Source organism: Synchiropus splendidus, chromosome 1 (assembly GCF_027744825.2).
Source record: "Synchiropus splendidus isolate RoL2022-P1 chromosome 1, RoL_Sspl_1.0, whole genome shotgun sequence".
Taxonomy (NCBI): domain Eukaryota; kingdom Metazoa; phylum Chordata; class Actinopteri; order Syngnathiformes; family Callionymidae; genus Synchiropus; species Synchiropus splendidus.
Window position 1 is genome coordinate 23,433,808 of NC_071334.1, and position 21,820 is coordinate 23,455,627.

General features: G+C 44.3%; 3 protein-coding genes across 3 annotated transcripts; all 3 read left to right on the top strand.

The window, feature by feature from the left end:
* Window positions 1-90: 90 nt before the first annotated feature.
* Window positions 91-5,613, top strand: LOC128752213 (SUN domain-containing protein 1-like). Its single transcript, XM_053853180.1, has 18 exons — window positions 91-108; window positions 994-1,114; window positions 1,728-1,955; window positions 2,536-2,610; window positions 2,745-2,807; window positions 2,883-2,955; window positions 3,086-3,135; window positions 3,214-3,275; window positions 3,345-3,614; window positions 3,685-3,762; window positions 3,836-3,873; window positions 3,961-4,102; window positions 4,164-4,412; window positions 4,473-4,557; window positions 4,631-4,746; window positions 4,810-4,977; window positions 5,051-5,143; window positions 5,214-5,613. The coding sequence occupies exons 3-18, from the start codon at window positions 1,859-1,861 to the stop codon at window positions 5,334-5,336; spliced, it is 1,782 nt and encodes a 593-aa protein (XP_053709155.1). The 5' UTR covers window positions 91-108; window positions 994-1,114; window positions 1,728-1,858; the 3' UTR covers window positions 5,337-5,613.
* A 6,974-nt stretch (window positions 5,614-12,587) lies between these two features.
* Window positions 12,588-17,693, top strand: asah2 (N-acylsphingosine amidohydrolase 2). The gene is made up of 20 exons (XM_053862993.1): window positions 12,588-12,716; window positions 14,230-14,357; window positions 14,435-14,578; window positions 14,648-14,824; window positions 14,888-15,015; window positions 15,084-15,161; window positions 15,232-15,352; window positions 15,429-15,554; window positions 15,622-15,708; window positions 15,775-15,879; window positions 15,953-16,034; window positions 16,161-16,276; window positions 16,342-16,436; window positions 16,508-16,547; window positions 16,654-16,752; window positions 16,819-16,914; window positions 16,986-17,135; window positions 17,208-17,264; window positions 17,339-17,427; window positions 17,495-17,693. Exons 1-20 carry the CDS (start codon window positions 12,590-12,592, stop codon window positions 17,691-17,693), a joined length of 2,244 nt encoding a protein of 747 aa, XP_053718968.1. The 5' UTR covers window positions 12,588-12,589.
* Window positions 17,694-17,852: 159 nt separating this feature from the next.
* rpp30 (ribonuclease P/MRP 30 subunit) lies at window positions 17,853-21,358 on the top strand. The gene is made up of 12 exons (XM_053854577.1): window positions 17,853-18,080; window positions 19,514-19,572; window positions 19,654-19,710; window positions 19,783-19,848; window positions 19,944-20,015; window positions 20,089-20,178; window positions 20,279-20,395; window positions 20,470-20,499; window positions 20,559-20,596; window positions 20,676-20,755; window positions 20,826-20,900; window positions 20,972-21,358. The coding sequence occupies exons 1-12, from the start codon at window positions 17,999-18,001 to the stop codon at window positions 21,004-21,006; spliced, it is 801 nt and encodes a 266-aa protein (XP_053710552.1). The 5' UTR covers window positions 17,853-17,998; the 3' UTR covers window positions 21,007-21,358.
* The last annotated feature ends 462 nt before the right edge of the window (window positions 21,359-21,820 follow it).

A 21,820-nucleotide genomic window follows, 5' to 3' on the forward strand; every position in this document is an offset into this window, starting at 1 on the left:
CCTTAACATTTTAGCACCCCTCTGGTTTGGTTTGAAAACGGAATCTTATTGGACATTGTACGCCTGACACTCATCTGAAGGACAATTCGACTGTTCACCTCCCAGTCGGTGAGTCAAGTGTTTACTGTGAACGTTTTCGTGTTTGAAAGTTAGCCGCTAACGTCCGTAGTTTGTCTTTCGCGGTACCTGCAAGCGCGCTGATTGGTCAGCTCAGACGTCATTTCTCAAATTCTGTTCTTTGATTGGGCGAGCATTTAAATGTCAGAACCCACATGTCTGCATACATCCTCGACGTCTGTCATGTCTGAAAATGGGAAAGTATGTTTTGAGGACGCTCACGCTATTTCCAACAGGAAAATGCTTTAAATTCACTATCAGCAATATATTCTAATATTTACCCATTACGACGATAATATTTAGTTCTTTCTTTCCTGATGCTAAACTATTAACTGCACAATTTAATTGAAGTTTGTCTTGAGTATTCAAGTACTTCAGGACTCAAGCACATTAACTCACAATTCTTCTGCAAGTGAATATACTGAAATTGCCCATAGAACGGTTCCACAGGAAAACCTGTTTGTATGATGATCCTTGATTTTTCAGCTTTACAGATGATGGCCTCGGCCCATTTTTTTCACTTTCATTCTTACTGAACAATTATATATTCACAGTCAAAAGAAATAAGGAAATAGGAAAAGTACCATCACGTCTCACTGATAAACAAAACAACAAAAAAAGCATACCCAGAACATCAGTAACCATAAAAAATGATAGATGAAAATTGATCTTCATCTACAATATCAGTGAGGGAGGTTGACAAACCTTCAGGGGCCCCATCTTGGTACCTGGGGCTTATAATGCTTAAAGGGGCTGAACATGATGAAGACTTTTTGAAATACAGTGAAGGTGTAAGTTAACAATGTGTGTGGCCTAAGGGAATAGTTTTGTTTGGTTTTTTTTCTCACCCCAAGTTTATTTCCGCTGGTTTGTCAGGTCTACTGGACGTCATCATGTCGAGACGCAGTCTTCGTTTGGACGGTCATCTGCTGGACCAAAGCCTTCCACTCAGCAGCGCCTCTTTTAGTGTGGGAGGGGCAAATTGGAGGAACTCCAGGTAGCCTCCTCCGTCGTTCTCAGTTTGTCTCCTGCTCCTCACCTCAGCTCCAAAATGACCCTGAATTTGAGCATTAGTTTCCAGAACTCAAAAGCAAGCATTACATATCAATTGTGCCAGTGCTCTATAATACATTTTAATGTTTAATAGAGATTCTGTATATGTATTATTTAATGTTCAGCTGGTCAGTCAGTTTAAGTTAAACTGACCATCTGAAATAATGGCCTCCTCTTGGTCTTAATTTTTGGCTGCTGTCTCTGGTATTTGGATAAAGATAACCGTTTCGTGATCATATACCGATGCACATGTAAGCTTGATGTGTCCGTCAGACCATGTGTGGCACCAACTTGTCCACCCTCTCTCCGTTAGGTCTTCAAAGTCCCGCCGCTCTCAGCAACTCTCGGTCTCTTGCTCCGAGTCACTCCTCCATTCTCCTCACACAGGAGCGTTCAATCAGTCACTCCATTCTGATGTAACTGACGCCTCTTTGATGTCTTCTCTCTTGGAGGAATCATCTGTTCATGAATCCACCGTGTTGGAGAACATCTGGGGTACTGACTTTCAACACAAGCTGTTGCAAAGGACCGACTGTGAAGCGCTTTTTGTGTTGCAGAGAGCACAGTGGTTGCAGATCCTTCCAGCTCCACTCAGAGCAGCAGCATTCCTAAAGGCTCTGAGGCCTTTCATCTAGAACGCCCTGTTGAAAGTCAGAACAGAGAACAGTGTCAAGATCGGTATTCTTGGATGCCAGCAAGACCTCCGAGTGTATCTGGAGAGCAGGACTTGTCCTCACACACACCCATCATCTACAGCAGAGAGCGAAATCGCACCAAATGTTCTGGTGAGGAGTTTTGATGTGCAATGGGATGTGGGAAGATGCAGGGCGGAAGAGGGGGAAAAAATCAGAATGATTAAGTCTAGAATTGATTATCTGGTACTTTTATGCTCAACAGGTTCTGGAATTAATTGGTTTTTCATCAATTTGTCGCTAGATAAAGCTTCATTTCAAGGTTGTTGTTTGGCTCCCTCGTCTCCTCCTAGACTTACTGCGGCGGTGCCAGGACTGGACCAAGTGGTGCCGTGACTGGTCTCTGGCATCTCTTCATTTCTGCCACTCTGCACTAACACACACCTGGCAGAGAGTTTGGGATTCAAAAGCCACAGACAATAAAATGTGTTCTGGGAGCAGATGCGGACGTTTAGGACAGGAAGGTCTGAGAGAGAGCGTGCGCACGTGTGTGTTCCAATGAGCCACAAGTTGGAACTGTCTGTCATTTGAGTGGTGACACCGGCCTGCTGCATTTCCCTCACAAACAAATGTGCCACATCTTTGTGTGTGTGTGTGTGTGTGTTCTTCACTGGGGTGCATCTCTTTGGACTGTCAGGGTTCTGGTGTGACTCTTACAGTGGTTGTGTTCCAGGCCGGTGCAGGCGTGGTTGTGTCATGAACCAGAAGGACTCTGGTTCTAACCTCAGGCAGGAGGACCAGCATTTGTGTGAGTTGCACTTCCACAAGTTGTTATTCCTCTGGCTGACGCTGTGGATTTCATGGGGGGAGGATTAACAAAAAAGGCCATTTCTGTCTTGTTATCCTCTTTTCTAATCCCGCTCCATTTCTGTGGCTCATCAGGTGCAGACTGTAAAAAGAAACAGGGTGTCCGACCCTCACTTTGGACCACCATGGAGATTGCAGGTTAACCTCTGACTTGATCATACCTGGATACTTAGTTTTTCAGTGACCTCAGTGATGTGACTTATGTGTGTTAAGGTACTGCAGCTGGGAACATGTTCAGGTGGATCAGTGGACGATGGTTTAACATCAATGCCAGTATTTTAGTGCGGTAAGTAGCCTGATCCAGTCCCCCTCCTAAATGAGTTGGACTCATTTAGATTTTATTTTCTATGTGAAAGTCTCTTCTTTGAAATTTCTGGCCTTGACATTTTGTCTTTCATTCTCTCCCTCACACATAGTGTCCCCCTGAACCTCGTCCTAGTTTTCCTCCCTCTGCTCTTCCTTGCTGGTAGGTTTTGGTAAATCACGAGAGAGGCTTCCAGTGAGCAGTGTCGTCTTAAGCCCCATCATGTTTTCTTTTGTGTAGTATTCAGCTGGAGGTCTGCAGTGTCTGATGAACAGGCTCTGCCAGTCGGTGTCAATGTTATGGTGGGGTCTCATTACCTCTCTCTTTGGTTCTACCAGACTTGAATGACTACATTAACACTGCTTGTTCAGGATCAAATGACCTCTCCTGGAGAATCAGCGGTTGATCCTACATATGTTCATGGTCTGGAGCAGAGTCTGAGGTCTCTGTGGAAGCGATTGGAGGAGGTGGACCGGCAGGCAGAGCAGAGACATGATGAGATACAGAGGCTGCAGGCCAACATACAGCAGCTTACAGGCCAGTGCAACCACGGGGGAAGAAGAGGGGCAGAGTTCTGGTTAAAGAACTTGGTGGACACTCGTCTTAAAAGAGGATGGGATGAGATCCGATTGAAGGAGCAGGTCCGTGACCCAAGCAAGATACATCCCCCTCCGTGAGTTTGCCACTGACTCTACGCTTCCGTGTCTGAAGGTCCATCCGGAGAAGAGTTGTTTATCTCGGCTGGATCATCTAGACCACCAAGTGCAGATGTTCGCAGAGTCTCTGCAGGTAGGACTCAGATGATTCTGTGATGTGTCTTTACATGTCTCCCTGCATCATTTTTTACTTCTTATTTATGTAGGACTTGATGAAAAATGAAACTTCATTTGTAGTATCCAGGTAAAGCTGTGGCCACAGTCACCTCCTCCACTGAGTATCTGTACTTGTCCAGGCTAAAGATCTGTAAGCGGTTGTGTGTCTATGCAGTGATGCTGTCGACCAACAGTTCCATCAAGCAGTTCAGTCAGAGTTTGCAGGCCTGAAAGAGGAGCTCAGGGAGGTGCGGGAAGCTGTGGACGGTCTATCAAGTTCACAGGATGGTCGCAAGAACCTGGACCTTGAAATGATGGTACAATATTCCAGTAATTGTAACTGCCAACAAACAACTATCAAAATGTACTTGGTTGCAGGTAAGGAAGGATCTCCAGGTGCTTGTTTTTGGGAACCAGCAAGAGACATTACACGAGGTCAACGGACCAGCAGCCGACGAGTCACTTCTGCAGTTCCTGTCTCAGCGGTTTGTCAGCAAGGAGGATGTAGAGCAAGCAGTAGAATCTCTGGAGCACAGACTCCTGCAGGACGTTGATCAACAGCTACAAGTACATCACAAAGAGTCTGCCCAATATTCTTTTCTGCAGACCTCTGGTGTGACCCGAGAGGTAAGGGGCAAGTACCCTTGTTATCCACTTAAAGACAGATAAATTCTGGTTCTGTTTCAGGAGGTCAACACAATTTTGACTGACGCTCTAAGGACCTTCTCGCAGGACAAAATTGGCCTGGCGGACTACGCTCTGGAATCTGGAGGTCTGGCCCTTTGATCTGCCTCCCTGGTTGTTGTCGCCATCACCTGCTGTACTGTAAAAATGTTGTCTCTCAGGAGGCAGCATCCTGAATTCTCTTTGCTCCGAAACGTACGAAACCAAAGCTGCTCTTCTGAGTCTATTCGGAGTTCCCCTCTGGTACTTTTCCCAGAGTCCCAGAGTTGTCATTCAGGTCAGCCACTTGAATGTTCTCAAGTCTGCCAGACAGTGTTACTCTCATATCTGTGGTCCACAGCCAGAAGTTCAACCAGGAAACTGTTGGGCATTCCGAGGTTCCACAGGATACCTGACAATCCGTCTCTCCATGAAGATCTTTCCCACAATGGTCTCCCTGGAGCATATTCCCAAGTCTCTGGCACCTGGTGGAACACTAAGCAGTGCTCCCAGAGACTTCAACGTTTACGTATGCAAGCCACAATCAATACTTCATAGTAATGTGGCAGCTCTCGTGTCTAGAGTCGACTTGTTTCTTCCAGGGTCTGGATGAAGCTGATGAGGAACCCGGAGTGCTGCTTGGGACGTTCACCTATGATCAAGACGGAGAATCCCTTCAGTCCTTTTCTGTGGCTGTAAGCTTCTGGTCTCCCTTTGGTTTCAGACAGTCACTGGTTTCTAACATCTTCATTCTCTGACCTTCAGGCGAGTGCTGGAGCTTTCCAGATCATTAAGGTGCATGTTTTGTCTAACTGGGGCCACCAGGATTACACCTGCATGTACCGCTTCAGAGTGCATGGATCGCCTGCTCAACCCTCTCTGACTTGAGTTCAGGCTTTGACTCATTTTATAGTTTTTCCTTTTTTTTGTTTTTTTTTTTTTGTTTTTTACAGGTCGTCAATGCACAGTGGCATTTCAACTCGGCAAAAAATGAACATTTGCTTTTTGTTTATATGTTTTATTGTTTGATTTAAATAAAAGTTTAAATATATTTTAGCATATTTTCAGCAAGTTTGTTGGGCCTTTTTCATTGGCGTGGTTTCACCTGAACGTTCTTCTGTATTGTATTGTAACCTCTTTGTCACCAGCAAAATATTTTTTTTGTAGCCTGTTCACAATTTTTATTTAAATAAATTGCTTTATCAACACCTGTTGGGCATTTGCTTCTTTTCAAACAACACGTCTGTTCCCATTACTCATCTTTGTTTTTGTTAGTTTTGAATGTTTCATTTGTAATGACTGGTTTTGGTGTTAAGTATCAAGTGAGTGAGGGACTAGCAAACACCAACCCCAAAAAGAAGACAAAAAATAACTTCAGGTATAATGATATTTATTCATGAATCACTGGCATTTTACCTCTCACGAGAACAGTAAATAAGTGTGTGCTCTGGATGACGGTGGTTTCGGGACTGTTTTAATGTCAGAGCCGTTCAGTAGACTTAATACTAACACTGAAAACAAATCGCCAAAACCACCTTGTTATCCAGGTTTTCATGCAACTCTGGTTTCACTATTAATTTCCTTAACTCAGTGAAAACCCTTGGGGAGTCACATAAAGCAAACAACTACAACTGATGCTCATTAAGCAGGTTGGTGGGACCCAGACTGGGTCAGAGAAAGTCCTAGGCAGCATGTACAATACGTCTTATGTATGTATGCTTTGGAGGTACTCAGGGTTGGGGGTGTGCCGGGGCCACACTGTCCACATCTGGAAGAGCCCAAGTGCAGTCCTCAGTCTCTCCACTGTGGGAACTACCTGGCATCTATCCAAATGATTACTTAGAATTGATAATCTTTGAAGTTATTCAGTGAATAGGTTTTTCTAAGAAGGTGCTTCTAATTTTTGTTTGAACGGCTTAGAAAAGAATTTTAAAAAATAGCTCAACGTGCCCCCTTTTGGTCTAAGTAGGTGATCTCTGATGGAGCTAGCAATGTAGTCCTCAATTTCAGGACATTCTGCATTCATTGATGCCAACACATCTAGTGCGGGCCCCCATTTATTGCACAGTTCTTTAAAGATGATCTTGGGAAGCTTCTCCAGCATGGCGGGGTTGATACTGGCAGGTATGTCCACAACTGCAGACCATGTCACCTTCAGGATTCGTTCAATGGAGGCAGCTGGATTTGTCATTGGCCAGTTTATCTGGGCTTTTTTGTAAGTCAGCGTCACCAATTTTTCAATCAGAAGTCTCAGGAACATTTTCTGCTTGAGAGCTTGAGCTTTACACGATTGTTCTGGATCCTTCTCTTTCTTTATCACTGACTCGATGAGGTTCAGCGTTACCTTCTGGCTGTGGTTCTCCGATTGCGTTGTGCTCCACCAGTCCACCAGATCGTTGAAATGTCGCACACGGTTTTTGATTTTGTTGTACACACTGACATCACTTTCCGGCACGTTCACTGACCCCGAGGGAGCCCAGCCACCGTCTTCTCCCTTTGCAGCTGCTCCAGTGTTCAAATAGATAATGTTGGAAAGCTCACTCACACTTCTGCCGCTGGGATCAGAGCGCATGTCCTGCATTTGGCTGGTTGCACCAACAATGAGGTGGTGCACCTCCACTTCATTAGACAGGGACGACTGAGTGACTCTGTTTGCCTCGTCCTGCATTTCCGACTGCAGCTTCTCCAGAGTTCGATGTAGCGTTGCTTTAGCAAAGAGCTTGTCAAACAGTCCCTTCATCCTACCGATGAAGGTGCTGCAAGTATTGTCCTTCACATTGTTTGCTGGTATTTCTAAATCCTCACCGACTGGCTCCAGGCCAGCAGTGAGGGTCTTGGCGACGGCATCCGCCATATCATTTGCAATGGATTTGATTTCTTGGGAATGTGACTGAAGGATCAGTTTCTGGGACTGATCGTCCAGAAATTCTAACTGAGTGTTGTTGATTTTGAGAATCTCCTCCTCAATGATGTTGTGAAATTCTACAGCCATACAGCTGGACAGACTGGACCCCCCAGGCGTATCAGTGATTTTCTCCTCGTAAGACCCTGGTTCCTCCATTGGATCCCTGTTTGGTAACTCCATCTGTTCACCTTTTCGAGACCAAGAATTGCAGAATGCTTTTGCACAGAATTCTTTGATCAACTTTAAGGCTTGGTGGACCATTTCGTTGAGCCTGCCGGGGCCTCGGGCGGCCGTGTCGAAGTCCGCTGCTTGAGGGTAGAGGTCTGCGTTTACCCTTTCTGTCACCTCCTTGACCACCAGGTTTTTTAGGTTCTCTGCACTGGTGGTGCCCACTTCCACCTGTAAATCAATAGCGCGAGCAAAACTCTCCGTGATCTTGTTTCCAACGCTGGCACAAACACACTCCTCAGTGATGGAGGTATGCGTGCTCTGATAAGTCATTAATAAGACGTCAGAAACACTATAAATGAAGCTGAGAAGAATGTCTGCCATCATGATTCTGGTCTCTGTGTCCGGGGTTCCAGACCTCAGCAATGTCCATTGTTCGGAGGACATCCTGGAGAAGAAGGTGACGACCAGCTTGTAGAACTCTTCCGTCTTGCCCACAGTTACACCCTGCTGACACAGCGAACTGTCCACGGCAGTTTGGAATGTTCTGTCCTGTGACATCTCTGGCATTTTTGTGTAGCTGTCGAATTCTTCCAAGTTCTGGTCCACCAGACACTTCGTCTTTATCTCAACTCCCCTTCATATAACGTCCCGCTGTTGAGGGATCCGATGACACGAAAGGCACCAAAGGCATTTAAGAAGCAGGAATCGTTTAAATAGTGGATAAGAGTGGCTAGAAAGTCTTCTCATTGCCCTGATAGGAATGGCTTCGATGATCCTCGCGAGAGTCCAGTGATAAAAGACGTGAAAATCACCGATCAAATGCTGTTACCATTGATACAGCTCTGGGTCCGCGCTACCAACACAGCCGAGTGATTCGTAGGAAAGTTCAGGTATCATCCTTTTTATCTCCTCATGTACTTTAATGTCTTTAATGTATCATCCTGAAGTCTGCGGTGAACATTATATGAGGGAGAGCCCAGGACCGATGGTCCATGCAATCACAGAAGACATGATATATGTGTGTCAGTATTCTTTTGAGGTAGGTGATTGATGAATGTGAGGACAAGTACATTAAACCAGAGAGTCGCTAACAGAAGCACAAAGAATGGATGACGAAGAAACACTGGATGATGGCGTCACCGTGATGCCATGGCAACAACAGGATGTCCGGGGGGAAAGGATGGACGCCTTTTATAACGTGGTGGTCAACTTCTTCTCCACAATGTCGTCTGATCAGTGGGTGATGCTCAAGTCTGGGACTCCCGACGCAGAGACCAAAATCAAAATGGCTGACATCCTACTCACCTTCATCTACAGCGTCTGTGAATTCCTGGTGGCGGCGTACCAGAACTCAAACATCGCTATCACAGAGGAGAGCGTTATGGCAAGCGTGGGAAACACACTTACGCAGAGTTTTGCTCAGGCTTTGAACATCCAAGAGGAGGTGGACAACATCAGTGCGAGCAACCTGCAAACCCTGATGGCCAAAGAGGTGACTGAGAGAGTCAACCTTGATATTGCTCCTGAGTCAGGGGACTTGGGGACAACTTTGGCCAAAGGCTCCTATAGGCTCAACGAAATGGTCAGCCAAGCCCTCAAGATGATTAAGGAATTTTGTGCAAAGGTGTTCTGCAAACCTTGTACCAAAAAGACTGACTCCACTTATGTCAGAGTGGAAGAAGAGGAGGAAGCTTTTCCTAATGCGCAAGATGAAAGTCTTTCAAGCTCAATGGCAATTGAGTTTCAGAGCATCATTGAAGAGGAGATCCTGAAGATCAACAGCAGTCTTCTCGAACACCTGGATGATCAATCCCAGATGCAGATTGTTATGTCACACTCCCAGGAAATCGAATGCATTGCAGTTGAAATGGTTGACGCCATAGGCCAGTCCATGTCAGCTGATCCAGAGCCAGATGAAAACCAGCAAAACATGAAAGAAAATACCTTCAATTCTTTCATCGGCAGGATAAAGGGTTTGTTTGATACTCTCTTCGCCAAAGCCATATTTTGTAAGACTCTGAAAAAGATCCAGTCTGAGGTCCAGGATGAACAGGGGGACAAAATTTGCTCATCGGCTTTGTCCGATAGGGTGGAGTTGATCTTACAGGGGGAGGATCCTCAGCTCCTGAGTAATGAGAGTGACATCATTCAGAATATTGCTTCTAATCCTGTTGGTCTGAGCGTCGACGAGCTCTCTACTGTGATCTACATGAACTCTGGGGTGGCTTTAACACAAGAAGATGACCCAGAGTCCGGCCCTGCTCAGTCTCCCTCAGGCATGCTGAACGTTCCAGAGGGTGACGTCCCTGTGTACAACAAGATCAGAAACAGCGTGCGGCAGAGTAACGAACTTGTGGACTGGTGGAGCACCACACAGTCCAAGAGCCACAGTGAGAGGGTGACCCTGAATCTCATCGAGTCTGTGATCAAGAAAGAGAAGGATCCAGAACAATCATGTAAAGCCCAAGGGCTGAAGCAGAAAATATTCCTAAGGATTCTCATTGAAAAACTGGTCACTCTGATCTACAAAAAAGCCCAGATCACCTGGCCCATGACCAACCCATCCGCCTCCATTGAAAGGATCCTGGACGCAACATGGAGTGTGGTCTCAGATGTTTCGGTGAACATCAATCCAGCCATGCTGGAGAAACTTCCAAAGACCATCTTCAAAGAACTTTGCAATAAATGGGGACCGGCTCTTAACGTGTTGGCGTCGTTGGACACGCAAACGCCAGAGATCGAACAGTACATAGCCTGCTCCATCAGGGATCATCTGCTGCGACCTAAAGAGGGACCGTTTTCCAACTTCTTCCGATTAATTTCCAAACCTTTCCGGCGTAGACCTGAGGTTCCCATCGCAGTGATGCCAGATCCCACAGTAATCGATGGCTGATACTTGTTCTCACTCAAAAAAGTGTCTTGTTTGTTTCTTGTACCATGACGCGTCGCACATGAACTGGCACGAACCTCATCATTGCTTTCACACCCGAGTTCTCTTATCCAGTTCAAGTTGTAATTGAACCAGCAAACAGGAAACAAGCAAGTTTCATCAAAGGCTAGACAAGAAGAGGGAGGAGTCCAATCTAATTGTAAATAACACTATTGTGAATATAGGGAATGTGATAGTCTGTTGACTAGGAACTTATGGCCACTCCTAAACAGAAACGTTGTGGACACTTGGATTTGTAGAATGCAACCGTATCTCAACGCAGTCTTAGCTACGTATGTTACCTTTCACAAAGACGAGGACTCCTGAAGGGAAGTCAGTTATGTTTTTTACGAAAATGAATGTCAGGATTTTCACCCCGGGTGCTATTGTTTACCATCACATTCATGACTGATGTTTCCATATCCAATACCAAATAAGTGATGTAATGTGATCTAATGATAAATAAAATAGTCAGCAGGATCACGTATCTCAAGGAACGTCTCTTAACTTTTTTGGTCGACCTCTTTTTCTCTCGACTTTGACTCATGCCATTTTATCTTAAATAGGAATCTTGCCTGCCTGTCATTGACACACATTTCAAGCGTTGCAGTGCATCCTCTATTTTTCGTTTTAATGAACGTATTCCAAGTGCAATGGCTTTCTTTCACCCAATGTGAGAGAAAGGTTTTGGAATCACTTCACAAAATGTCCATGTACAATGTATCCATGATGCTGTTTTCACAAGATGGTAGTGTTGTGTTATCCAGACCAACTAACTCCAGACAGTCGAGACCCACAAACAAGCTGAAGACGTCATGCAGACACACAGACGTCATGCTGACACACATGTTTATTACTACTGCAAAAGAGACTACTCATTTTTTTTCAAAAGAGAACTGAAATGCTGTCGCTGTTTTCGGTTTGTGCTCAAGCTTGATGACGCCCCTCTCCGTCTATACTCAGGCTGAGGTTGGGTGGTCTCGACTGCAACACTGTATGGTGGCTAAAAATAAGACTCAGAGCATCAGAAACACATGGCACAGTGGACAAACGGTGGACAGAGTTCTGCAAGAAGACAAGGAAGTCATTTGGTTTATTTGTTTTCCCACCAGCCAAACAAAGACCCGTTTCTCCACCATTGCTCTTTGTGTGTGTGCGTATAGGTGTGTGTGTGTGCCTTTGCATGAATACATGTGAGACCTGAGGACACCTGACAGCTCGTCATAAAACTTATTGTCCATCCACAGATTTGTAATCAGATCTTTGTATAAACAATCAGCGATCAGGTGTGATAATCACTAGCGTGCAGGCGAGTTTGGATGTAACCTTTGCTCAGCAGCTGGCTCCACCCACCTCTCACATGTATCAGAGAGATAACAAGCCATCACATCTCATTCTCTCGACCTGCAACAGGTGAGTCACGAACAAAACAGCGCTCAACTTAAAAATACCATGTTTGGTTGCATTGGTGCCTCCTGTCATGTATAGATAACTGGGTGTAATGGTGTGTGTGTCCATAAGCGTATGCATGTACATGTATACAAGACACGTGAAAACGAAAGCAAAAGTTTATTAATCTATGCAGAGCTATCTTTTTGGTCTTCCACTTATCAGAACTGTTGTTGTAGTATTTCCATTAGGTAATATTAAGGTAGGATTGTTTGTCCAGCATGTGTTGTGCCAGGGAGATGATATTAACTGTCAATCACCCTCAATGATTGATTCATGCACTGATCATGTGAAAATTATTTTGTTAAATCAAGAAAAAAATTGGGATTAAAAATCAATAATTAAATAGCAAAACAGCAGCTCATAAAAAAGTTTGCATCATGTGTCATTGACTTACATCAAATAATTGTTCCCAGAAATGTTATCAGTTGTTGATGGACCACCACAGAACTGGAGTTAGGCCTTGCTGTTTTATATCTTTTGTTGTGTTTTATTAGGACAAAACAAAACCAATCTAACAATGTGTAGCAAATGCACATGCGTCACTGCATTATATAAGACCAAGCTGACCTTTGTGAAGATGTGCGTTCAAGCAAGTGCTGTTGTTAACCTGTATATTTGTGTAGGCGTGAGAGCACTTCTGTTTTTGTGTGAATTAATATACATGTTCATGTGAAGACAGCCACCATGAAGAAGAAGTCTGTGTGTTGCGGCCTGTCTGCTCTGGAGGTGACTCTCATAGTTCTCTTCATCGGCATGACAGCAGTCAGCGTCACTCTCATTGTCCTGCTAACTACAGATACATCAGATGAGGGTGAGTCATCTCTTTTATCATTTTACATTGACTATGGGTGTGTTAAGAGGAGGCCAATGGCTGATGATTGACTGCGGCATGTGTTTTTGCTGCGACTTCAATCGCTTAAATCAGTCACGTTTTTCAATTGAGGAACGTGGAATTTGCATTAATGAAATGGGAAATTCAATCAGCTGTTCATGTCCACACACACATTTGTGCTCCTCCACTATGTTTGGGATTGAGAAAGAGAGGCCTTTGCTGCTGTACAGCAGTGATTCTAGCTATTTCCTTTTGCGCCCCTCCAGGGAGAAGTAAACGTTTCGCGCCCCCAACTCTCCACCGCATCTGTAAATACTATCATTTGTTCCCTCTGCGTAACATTGTATCCTGGTTAACATTAAAAAGAAAAGGAAAAATAAAATTCTATACAGCAGGGGTCCTCGAACCAGTCTTCCAATGGCCCGGGTTGTGCAAGTTTTTGCTCCAGCCAATCAGGCAAACGCAGCTCAATGAGGTGTCTTTGAGGTTTTTTTCAGCTTCCTTAGGAGTACCAACAACTTTAATAGGCGTCTATAGAAGCATCGATATGAACCTCCAGTTTGTGAACTGGCCCCTGACAAAGAGATGCTTCAGTATTTGCTGGGTTTAATCGGCACTGTGATGTTGCTTCCGAGGTTGTCCAACTTGTGTCTGGTGCATGTGTGATGAAATATCCTTGTCAAGTTTCCCTCCATCCACTCGCCGAAGGCACAAATAATACAGGCCAGGCACAGTCTGCCTTTATGTTAAGGGTTGCCAGGCATTATCTCAGTTGTAAACAGAACTCAAGCTCCTGGAAATTTGCTTTGATGAGCCTCTGACAAAGTTATACCTCATGAGTAACTGACCCATAAGCACTGGCCAGGTCTAAGAGGACCGCTTGCAGATAGTTCTTGTCCTTCTCTGCCATTTATATCTGGTGTCAAATGACATTTGGGTGGGGCTGGGACGATATGCATTTGTCCCGATTCAACAGTTTCCTGATGCTTGTGCCTATTTCATTTATATCACGATTCTGGTTTACATTGCTTTTTTTATTATTCTGAATTATTCATTTAAAAATATTGTGAATATAACTATATTATGAGTGCAGTCTGTGGGTCACTTGTGCAATGGCATTGATGAGTGACAGTTGGCTGCATTCAAGCTGGCAAACATCAGCGATGTGAATCCAGCAAAGAGTCCTTGGTATACATTTGACAATAGTTGGTGTTGAAAATAAAAGTTTGCAGCTCTACTTGAGCAGGAGATGCGCTTAAGCTGGGCAGAATTATCGATAGTTTATATTGTCATGAAAATAAATTGCAATATATTTGATTTTTTTCCCCCAAGCCCAACGCTTGGGTGTTTGAAGCATCCTGAGAAGCTGCATTGAGGTGTCAATACTGAAAAAATAGAGTTTTTGTCTTAAGCTCGAAACATCTGAGGTTGAAATTTGTACAACTATTGATGTCCACAACATTGATGCATGTTTACTTTACTTTTTCTTCAGACCTGAGAACAACAAGACCCCCGATTATTACTACACACGAACCAACTACACCTCCGACTCCAAAGAATCCATACCTAATTGGAATTGGCCGGGCCGACTGCACCGGACCCGCAGCTGACATTCCGCTGGTGGGTTTTGAAATGTCTGTGTTTATATACAAGCGAAACATGACTTACGTGAGCTCTACGTGTGTGTCAACGTTCAGATGGGATACGCTAATCCAAATCAGAAGGCTGCCGGAATACATACCCGCCTGTTTAGTCGCGCTTTCATCATTGATGACGGGAATAAGAGAGTCGTGTTTGTGACAGCAGATGTGGGCATGATATCACAGAGACTCCGACTGGAGGTGAACACTCACATTTACACGTACAAACAAGCTCCACCACGGAAAAAAGCTGAAATGATGTGTGTGCAGGTTCTGAAGGCTCTGCAGGTGAAATATGGCGATCAGTATCGTCAGGACAATGTGGTGATGAGTGGCACGCATACACACGCAGGTCCAGCCGGATATTTCCAGTACACACTTTTCATTATCACCAGCAGTGGATACATCCCAGCTTCCATCCAGCCTCTAGTCGATGGCATCGTGAAGGTACGTGTGTAGACGTGTAAGAGCTGTGCACAAAGCTCATGCTGTTTGTGAATGTGGTGCTAGAGTATAGACATCGCCCACCAGAACATGCGACCTGGACGAATCTTCAGGAACCGAGGAGTTCTGGATGAAAGCAGCCTAAACCGAAGTCCTCACTCGTACATGAATAACCCGCAAGAGGAAAGAGACAGGTAGCCACGAGCTGTCAGTACAACCCAGGCCGTCAAATGCCACTGATTTCTGTCACACTTTCTTACAGGTACAATAGCAATACTGACAAGCAGGTGCTGGTGCTGAAGTTCACTGACTTGGATGGAGATGGAATTGGGATGCTCAGGTGATGACACTAGTTTTGTCCCAGGTTTTGAAGGTACTTACACATAGAGTATGTGTTGCGGTTCCATCAGCTGGTTTGCAGTCCATGCCGTCAGCATGAACTTCACCAACCGCATGGTGAGTAGCGACAACATGGGGTACGCCTCCTACCTGATGGAGCAGGACAAGAACCACGGAGCTCTACCAGGACAGGTGACAGCAGTCTTCTCATGATGACCGTTTATGAGTTTAGTTTCTGTGCTCATATCTGTGAGTGTGTTGGTCATAGGGAAACTTTGTGGCTGGGTTCTCGTCAAGTAACCTTGGAGATGTTAGCCCAAACACTAAAGGACCACGATGCATCAACACTGGACTGAAATGTGACTATCTGAACAGCTCCTGTCCAGTTGGAGGGGTAACAGACCGACAAATGCACCCAAGAGCAAATGCACACGCAGTAACCATCATGAATGTCATTCCAGAGCAGAATGTGTTTGGCGTTTGGACCTGGTGAGGACATGTTTGACAGCACTAGAATAATTGGACACAATATATACATGAAGGGGAAGGTAGGTGTGTCAGCAAGTGTGCGCATGTTTTGTGCGTATATGTTTGAAAAGTGACGCCCCCTGCAGGACCTTTACAGAAGCGCAGTAGAGGAAGTCACGGGCCCCCTCCATGCAGCGCATCAATGGGTGGACATGACAAACGTGACTGTCAAGATCAACAACACACACTCAGTCAGTCACAAAGTCATAAAATCATTAATGCTTCGTCTCCTATACTTGGTGATAACATGTGTCTGTGTTTCAGGGAAGGACATGCAAACCTGCTCTGGGTCACAGTTTTGCCGCTGGGACAACAGATGGAGGAGGAGACCTCAACTTTACTCAGGGTAAACAAGCTTCCCTGAACACCATTGGCTTACACACATTTTTATGGGGATGCTGTATCGAGCTGCAGGGAAACACTAGCAAAGCTGGTCTAAACCTAATCCATGTCCATTTTTGGGTCTGTGCAGGGGCAACGGAGGGTGACCCATTCTGGGACGGGATCAGAGATGCTCTCCTGGGAAAGCCTTCCAACGAGACCACAGAATGTCATAGTCCAAAACCCATCCTGCTCAGCACAGGAGAGGTGATGATGACACACAGTCAGTGAGGATTTCATTCCAACATGTTGGTGTGTATGTCTGTGTGCAGATGAACAAGCCTTTGCCATGGCACCCAAAGATTGTTGACGTTCAAATGATTACCATTGGATCAGTCGCTGTTGTAGCCATTCCAGGAGAGATGACGTAATGAATATTGACCCCCAAGTTGTGCTCTAAGACATTATCAGTTAACTGTGTGTTTGTGTGTGTGTCAGCACCATGTCCGGCCGGCGGCTGAGAGAGGCAGTTAAACAGGTGAGACACCACGCATTGCCACATCCTTGTAAAGGAAAAGGAAAAAGAATAGGCATTGATTTTGTATGTTTATGGCTGTGTGCGTGCACTTGTGTTTGTGGTTTAGGAGCTTCAGTCTGAAGGTTCATTCCAAAACTTGGAGGTGGTGATTGCAGGCCTGAGTAATGTTTACACACATTACATCACGACCTATGAGGAGTACCAGGTATACACACCCAAAACACGCACATGGTGTTGCCCTTGTCTGCATTCATGTAATCTTGTCTTTTAGATCCAGCGGTATGAGGGAGCTTCCACCATCTACGGTCCACACACACTCAGTGCTTACATTCTCCAATACCGGACCTTGGCCCGCGCCATTGCCCAAGTTAGTTCTCCTTCAGAACACAAGAATACATTCATTTCTTATATGTATTTATGAATGTTTCTCTTTTTCAGAACAGAGTATCAGATCTTCCCAGTGGCCCTGCACCTCCTTTCTTTGAAAAAAATCTGATCAATCTGGTACCAGCGCCGCAGACTGACAAAGCCCCGACTAATATGACCTTTGGTGATGTGCTGGAGCAGGTGTACCCCGTCTATAGACAGGTAAGAGGTCCAGGAGCAGGAATACTATGCAGGCAGTGCTTTGGTCTCTAGCTGACTTTTCTGGTGTTTCAGGGTGACGTGGTCTCGGTAACTTTCGTGGCGGGAAACCCACGACACTCTGGAGACATAGTATGAGCATTCATCTTCATAAAGGTGTGTGAGTCCTCATGAACTGACCCAGTCTTCTCTGTTTTATTCCGCAGAGAGACAAATCCTTTGTGACTGTGGAGATTCATGACAACAGAACCAACACCTGGGAGGTGATCCACAATGATGCCTCATGGGAGACCAGGTGAGTGTAAGAAGTGAGTGAAGTACTGTATGTTGTGTGGTGTTACTGATCTTTGTTCTGTCTGCAGGTTCCACTGGCTGAAAGGATCTGGTCGCCAAAGCAACACCACAGTGGAGTGGCACACCTCACAGATGACCCGTACTGGCCGCTATAGAATCCGACATTTTGGACACTACAAACAAATGAAAGGCTTACGGCCAGTGATTACACCGTACACTGGCGCGTCCGATGATTTCACTGTTGTGGCTAGTTACTACCGCAGCTGAACACACTTTATCATTGTACAGAGGATATATTTTGCATTAAAAATGGGAAATACCAGATTAATAGGAAACATATAATTTGTCAAACACCGAATAACTAAATAAAGTCTTTAGTTAAAAACAAATTATAGTGTTAAACAGTTGCTGTCATTGTCATCTTGCTATTCTTGTGGGAGCCTTTCACTGCGCAATTCACTTTGTCACACAATGGGGAGCTCTGATGGAGCCCGCTAGCAGTCGGCATATGACTACACTTCCCATGAGCCTCAGCGGACCTGCGGAAGTGGTTCCTGGGCTACTCCGCCGTCATGGCCGCCTTCATGGATCTGAACGTGATTTTTTGTGAAGATAAACAAACGCTGCGGGCTCTGGTGGAGAAAGCTGCTCACCGTGAGTGTGGAACCAACTGTATATTTGGGTACTAGATCACAACTGTAGCATATTGTCCTCCCTTCCCGGCGCAAAGGACGCGGTCTACCTACCCTAGTACATGAGTCGGAAACATTCACACCTCCAACTTAAGTGGAGAAAAAAATAAATAAATAAAAATTTCACTCTGGCCGCCGTACAATTATTACCGGCAACTGAGTTTAAATTTCAGTTCAATAATCTACTAAGAAACGGACATGAAACCCAACAGACAACATGATTCTGACGAGACTAGTATTCAGTAGCACTTTCTAGTAGAAGTATTGCTTCCACTTAAAAAAACTCTTAATAAGGTACATTATAGTTGCTGTTGTTTTTTTTTCATTTGTCATATAGCCTGCAGTCTTCACCATACAATCAGATTTTTCATCATTTCATAGAAACTCGGAGACACTATCACTTGAAACATGCTAAATGATTTAGCAGCAATTAATATGACTACTAGTACGAAGAAGCATATAGTATTGTGTTCATTTCAGCAGCTCCAGAATAGGATTGCAATATGAATGTGCTCAAATGTGTTTTGTTAGTCCTCACTTGTTTAACTGTTGTAATATTGCCATCTTTTCAAAGAATGTTCCATCCTGGTATGGCACTGTTGAAAACAATGTTTTGTGGAGAGTTTTCACTGGTTGCAACAGGTGAATGGAACTTGTGGGTCTTCCAACTTGCCCTTCTCTGTTTAGAGCTACCTTTAAACCCCGGCATTATAAAACACAGTTTGCAATCGAATCACTAAAATAAATCAACTTTTATGTGACTGGTGTGATTTTGTGTTTTGTTAATGTTTTATCTAGGCACAATCGTAAGATTTTTTAAAACCCATCATGATTGCTCTGAGCCAGCAATTCTTGAATCATGGAAGTTTTTTTTTTATTGATTCCATTGTGCGGTGTGTCTTTATAAACCCAAGAAATGGACACTTTGGTGGACTGTGAAAGTAGGTTTTATATGCCCAACTCCCGAGTGCTAGTAATCAAGCAGCAACAACACATTTTTTCCGACATTTTATTTTCTGTCTGCTTGGTAATGGTAATGGGCCAAAGCTCTGCAACCATAAAATAATTCCTGAACTGTCTCATTGCTGTTTTGGTGCATGAGTAACTTCTGTAATAATATTCGTTTAAAACACAATCAGAGTCAGGTAATACATTTGAGAGAGACAACAGGCACTCAACAATGGAGTAAACATTAATGAAGGAATAATCTCGAAAATAACAAGAGGCACATTATGACTCGATTAAAAAGTGATTATCGATCAAAATATGACTAAGGAATAAAGAAAATAAACTATTAGCAAACTCACAACAAACGCAAAAATCCAAGGGCAATCTGTTCCCTTATTTTTAGTCAGATGGCATCAATGATCAACCTTCTCCCGTGTCTTCCTGCAGTTGGTTTTTCGACAGTTGCCATCAACTATGTGTTTGAACCTGCTGGCAAGAAGAAGCCGGTCAGTCACTGGCACAACCACTAGCACTGCTTCACATACGATCAGACACACAAACTTCCTGATCTCTTTTTCTCTCTGCAGGAGATTCCATCTCCAAAGTTGATCAGTGAGTTATTCGATGAGTTGCCCATTGTCCAGGTGTGTTATCATCAATATCCCAATATGAAATTGCATATTTTTGACTCACCAAAATGTAATAAAACGACACAGGGGCGCTCTCGACCGATCCGAGTGCTGAACAGACTAACCATAGTGATGACAGACCACAGTCACTATGTAAGTAAGAGATTTAAATCATCATAATGCAATAAAAACCTGAATTGCTGATATCAGTAAGCCAGTACTGATTAATGGTGTGCGTGTGTATTCAGAGGCCTAATGCTACTGAGTACAAACAGTTTGACCTTCTGGCTGTCCAGCCCAGTACAGAGAAACTTTTCCATGTAAGTTATATACACTTAGAAGATGTTATAGTGGTTTTGTGGTGCCAGACTACTAATTTGTGTTTGTGTGTAGGCTGCCTGTATGACCTTCGATATTGACATCATCTGCATTTGTGTCACTGAGAAACGTCCGTTTTTATTCAAGCGGTCGCCTGTTTTTGGGGTGAGTGACTTCATAGCCAGGACCCCTCTCGGCATTACATTGGTTTCTCTGTGGCTTTATTTTCGTTTGTTTACATGCGAGTGTGTATGTGTGTGGCCAGGCCATAGAAAGAGGCGTTTTCTTTGAGGTGTCGTACTCTGCTGCGATCAGAGATGCCACTATGCGACGCTACACAATCGCCAACGCTGTCAGTCTGGTGGAATGTTGTAAAGGAAAGGTTTGTGTTATCGTCTCTTTTCGTTGTGTGTGCGCATGGGGTTGGGACTGAAGTGTCATGTCATTATGTTCCAGAATGTGATTGTGTCAAGTGCAGCAGAACGGGTAAGTGTGAGTGTCAAGAGACGTTATAAAGATAACGGACAGAATGTTTGTGCCTTCAGCCTCTGGAGCTCCGTGGTCCTTACGACATTGCCAACCTGTATCCTTTGATTTGTGTGCTCGCACATCTGAGTCGTGTATCAGTATCGGCCTGCTATCTTCCTATTGTGCCCCTTTAGTAGTTTATTGTTCGGACTGTCAGATTCGGATTCCAGAGCATCAGTTTCCTCCTGCTGTAGGTTAGCAGTGCTTCATGCAGGTAACTGACAGCTTTTGAACTCTCGCAGATCCACATTGACCTCATATATCTGTCAATTCTACATCAACAGAAACTAGAAAGACAGCAAGCGGTGTCATTTACACCATCAAGACTCAGCAGGAGCCACTCCCCACCTCAGAAGATGGTATGGAAAGTTGAAGACATTGTCATTTATGACTTTGACTCCACCCAGTGTCATCATTGTTGCCTGCACAGGAGATGCACCGGCAGCCAAGCGGGCTAAATGCTAATCAATGGATTGGTTGCTGGATCTTGGTGGAGGACTGTTGGCTGATCTGAGGGATGCGCCATCGAGTCAGCCGGGAGTAGCGTAGCCACTGGCTAAACTATCTGCTAAGAAGCTCCACTGACTTAATGCGTTGCCCTGTTAAGGACATAAGAAGATCCTTCTTTTCACTCGGCTTCCTAATTTCTCTCTTACAGAAAGTGTGACTGCTCAGTGGAAGTCAGAACATTACTTTGTGTTTTCAGATGAACACAGATTTGGCTTAAACTTGCTCTTGTTTTCTTTTGGGTTAGTTGAATTTTCTTTGCGCAATGTAGTGTAATTTCTCTTATAAAAATAAACATTGAATCAAGGAATGCAAGTGGTTTTCAATCAACCTATCATGTACTCTGATGCAAAATTGATCTTTACAGAAATACTATCCTAATCGGAATCAGAATAAATGTAGGACAGTATGGGTGTACATGAGGGACTTGCTTTTCTCGTACTGACGTTCATATCAATATGAAATGGGACCTGACATTACCCCACCTTTTTCAGGCCCAATGTATTTCACATGTGCATATAGCACAAGTGTGGTTGTAAATAACATTATTGGGAATAGCTAGAGCACCTGAGGAAAAGTTTTCTCCTCATAAAGAATCTTTTTATTCTGTTTCAGACAATGAAAGACTTTTCCAGTGCGTCCATTCTCGGCCAGGATGTCCCCATGTAAATGTTATGAATTCTTTCAGTCAGTAGCAGGTGGAGTCAGTACAGCTAATGTTAAAAAGTCTTAACCCTTAAGTCTTAATCTGACTCTTGTCATGTTTTGCGTA

What these genes read in the sequence shown, in the direction of transcription:
- asah2 (XM_053862993.1), top strand. Translation starts at nt 12,590, where the DNA reads ATGAAGAAGAAGTCTGTGTGTTGCGGCCTGTCTGCTCTGGAGGTGACT. An exon ending in CACAGAGACTCCGACTGGAG is followed by an intron (nt 14,579 to 14,647) that starts GTGAACACTCAC and finishes ATGTGTGTGCAG; the next exon opens with GTTCTGAAGGCTCTGCAGGT. An exon ending in TAGTCGATGGCATCGTGAAG is followed by an intron (nt 14,825 to 14,887) that starts GTACGTGTGTAG and finishes ATGTGGTGCTAG; the next exon opens with AGTATAGACATCGCCCACCA.
- LOC128752213 (XM_053853180.1), top strand. Translation starts at nt 1,859, where the DNA reads ATGCCAGCAAGACCTCCGAGTGTATCTGGAGAGCAGGACTTGTCCTCA. An exon ending in AGATCCGATTGAAGGAGCAG is followed by an intron (nt 3,615 to 3,684) that starts GTCCGTGACCCA and finishes CCGTGTCTGAAG; the next exon opens with GTCCATCCGGAGAAGAGTTG. An exon ending in TTCAGTCCTTTTCTGTGGCT is followed by an intron (nt 5,144 to 5,213) that starts GTAAGCTTCTGG and finishes TCTGACCTTCAG; the next exon opens with GCGAGTGCTGGAGCTTTCCA.
- rpp30 (XM_053854577.1), top strand. Translation starts at nt 17,999, where the DNA reads ATGGCCGCCTTCATGGATCTGAACGTGATTTTTTGTGAAGATAAACAA. An exon ending in GTTAGCAGTGCTTCATGCAG is followed by an intron (nt 20,756 to 20,825) that starts GTAACTGACAGC and finishes CTACATCAACAG; the next exon opens with AAACTAGAAAGACAGCAAGC. An exon ending in ACTCCCCACCTCAGAAGATG is followed by an intron (nt 20,901 to 20,971) that starts GTATGGAAAGTT and finishes TTGCCTGCACAG; the next exon opens with GAGATGCACCGGCAGCCAAG.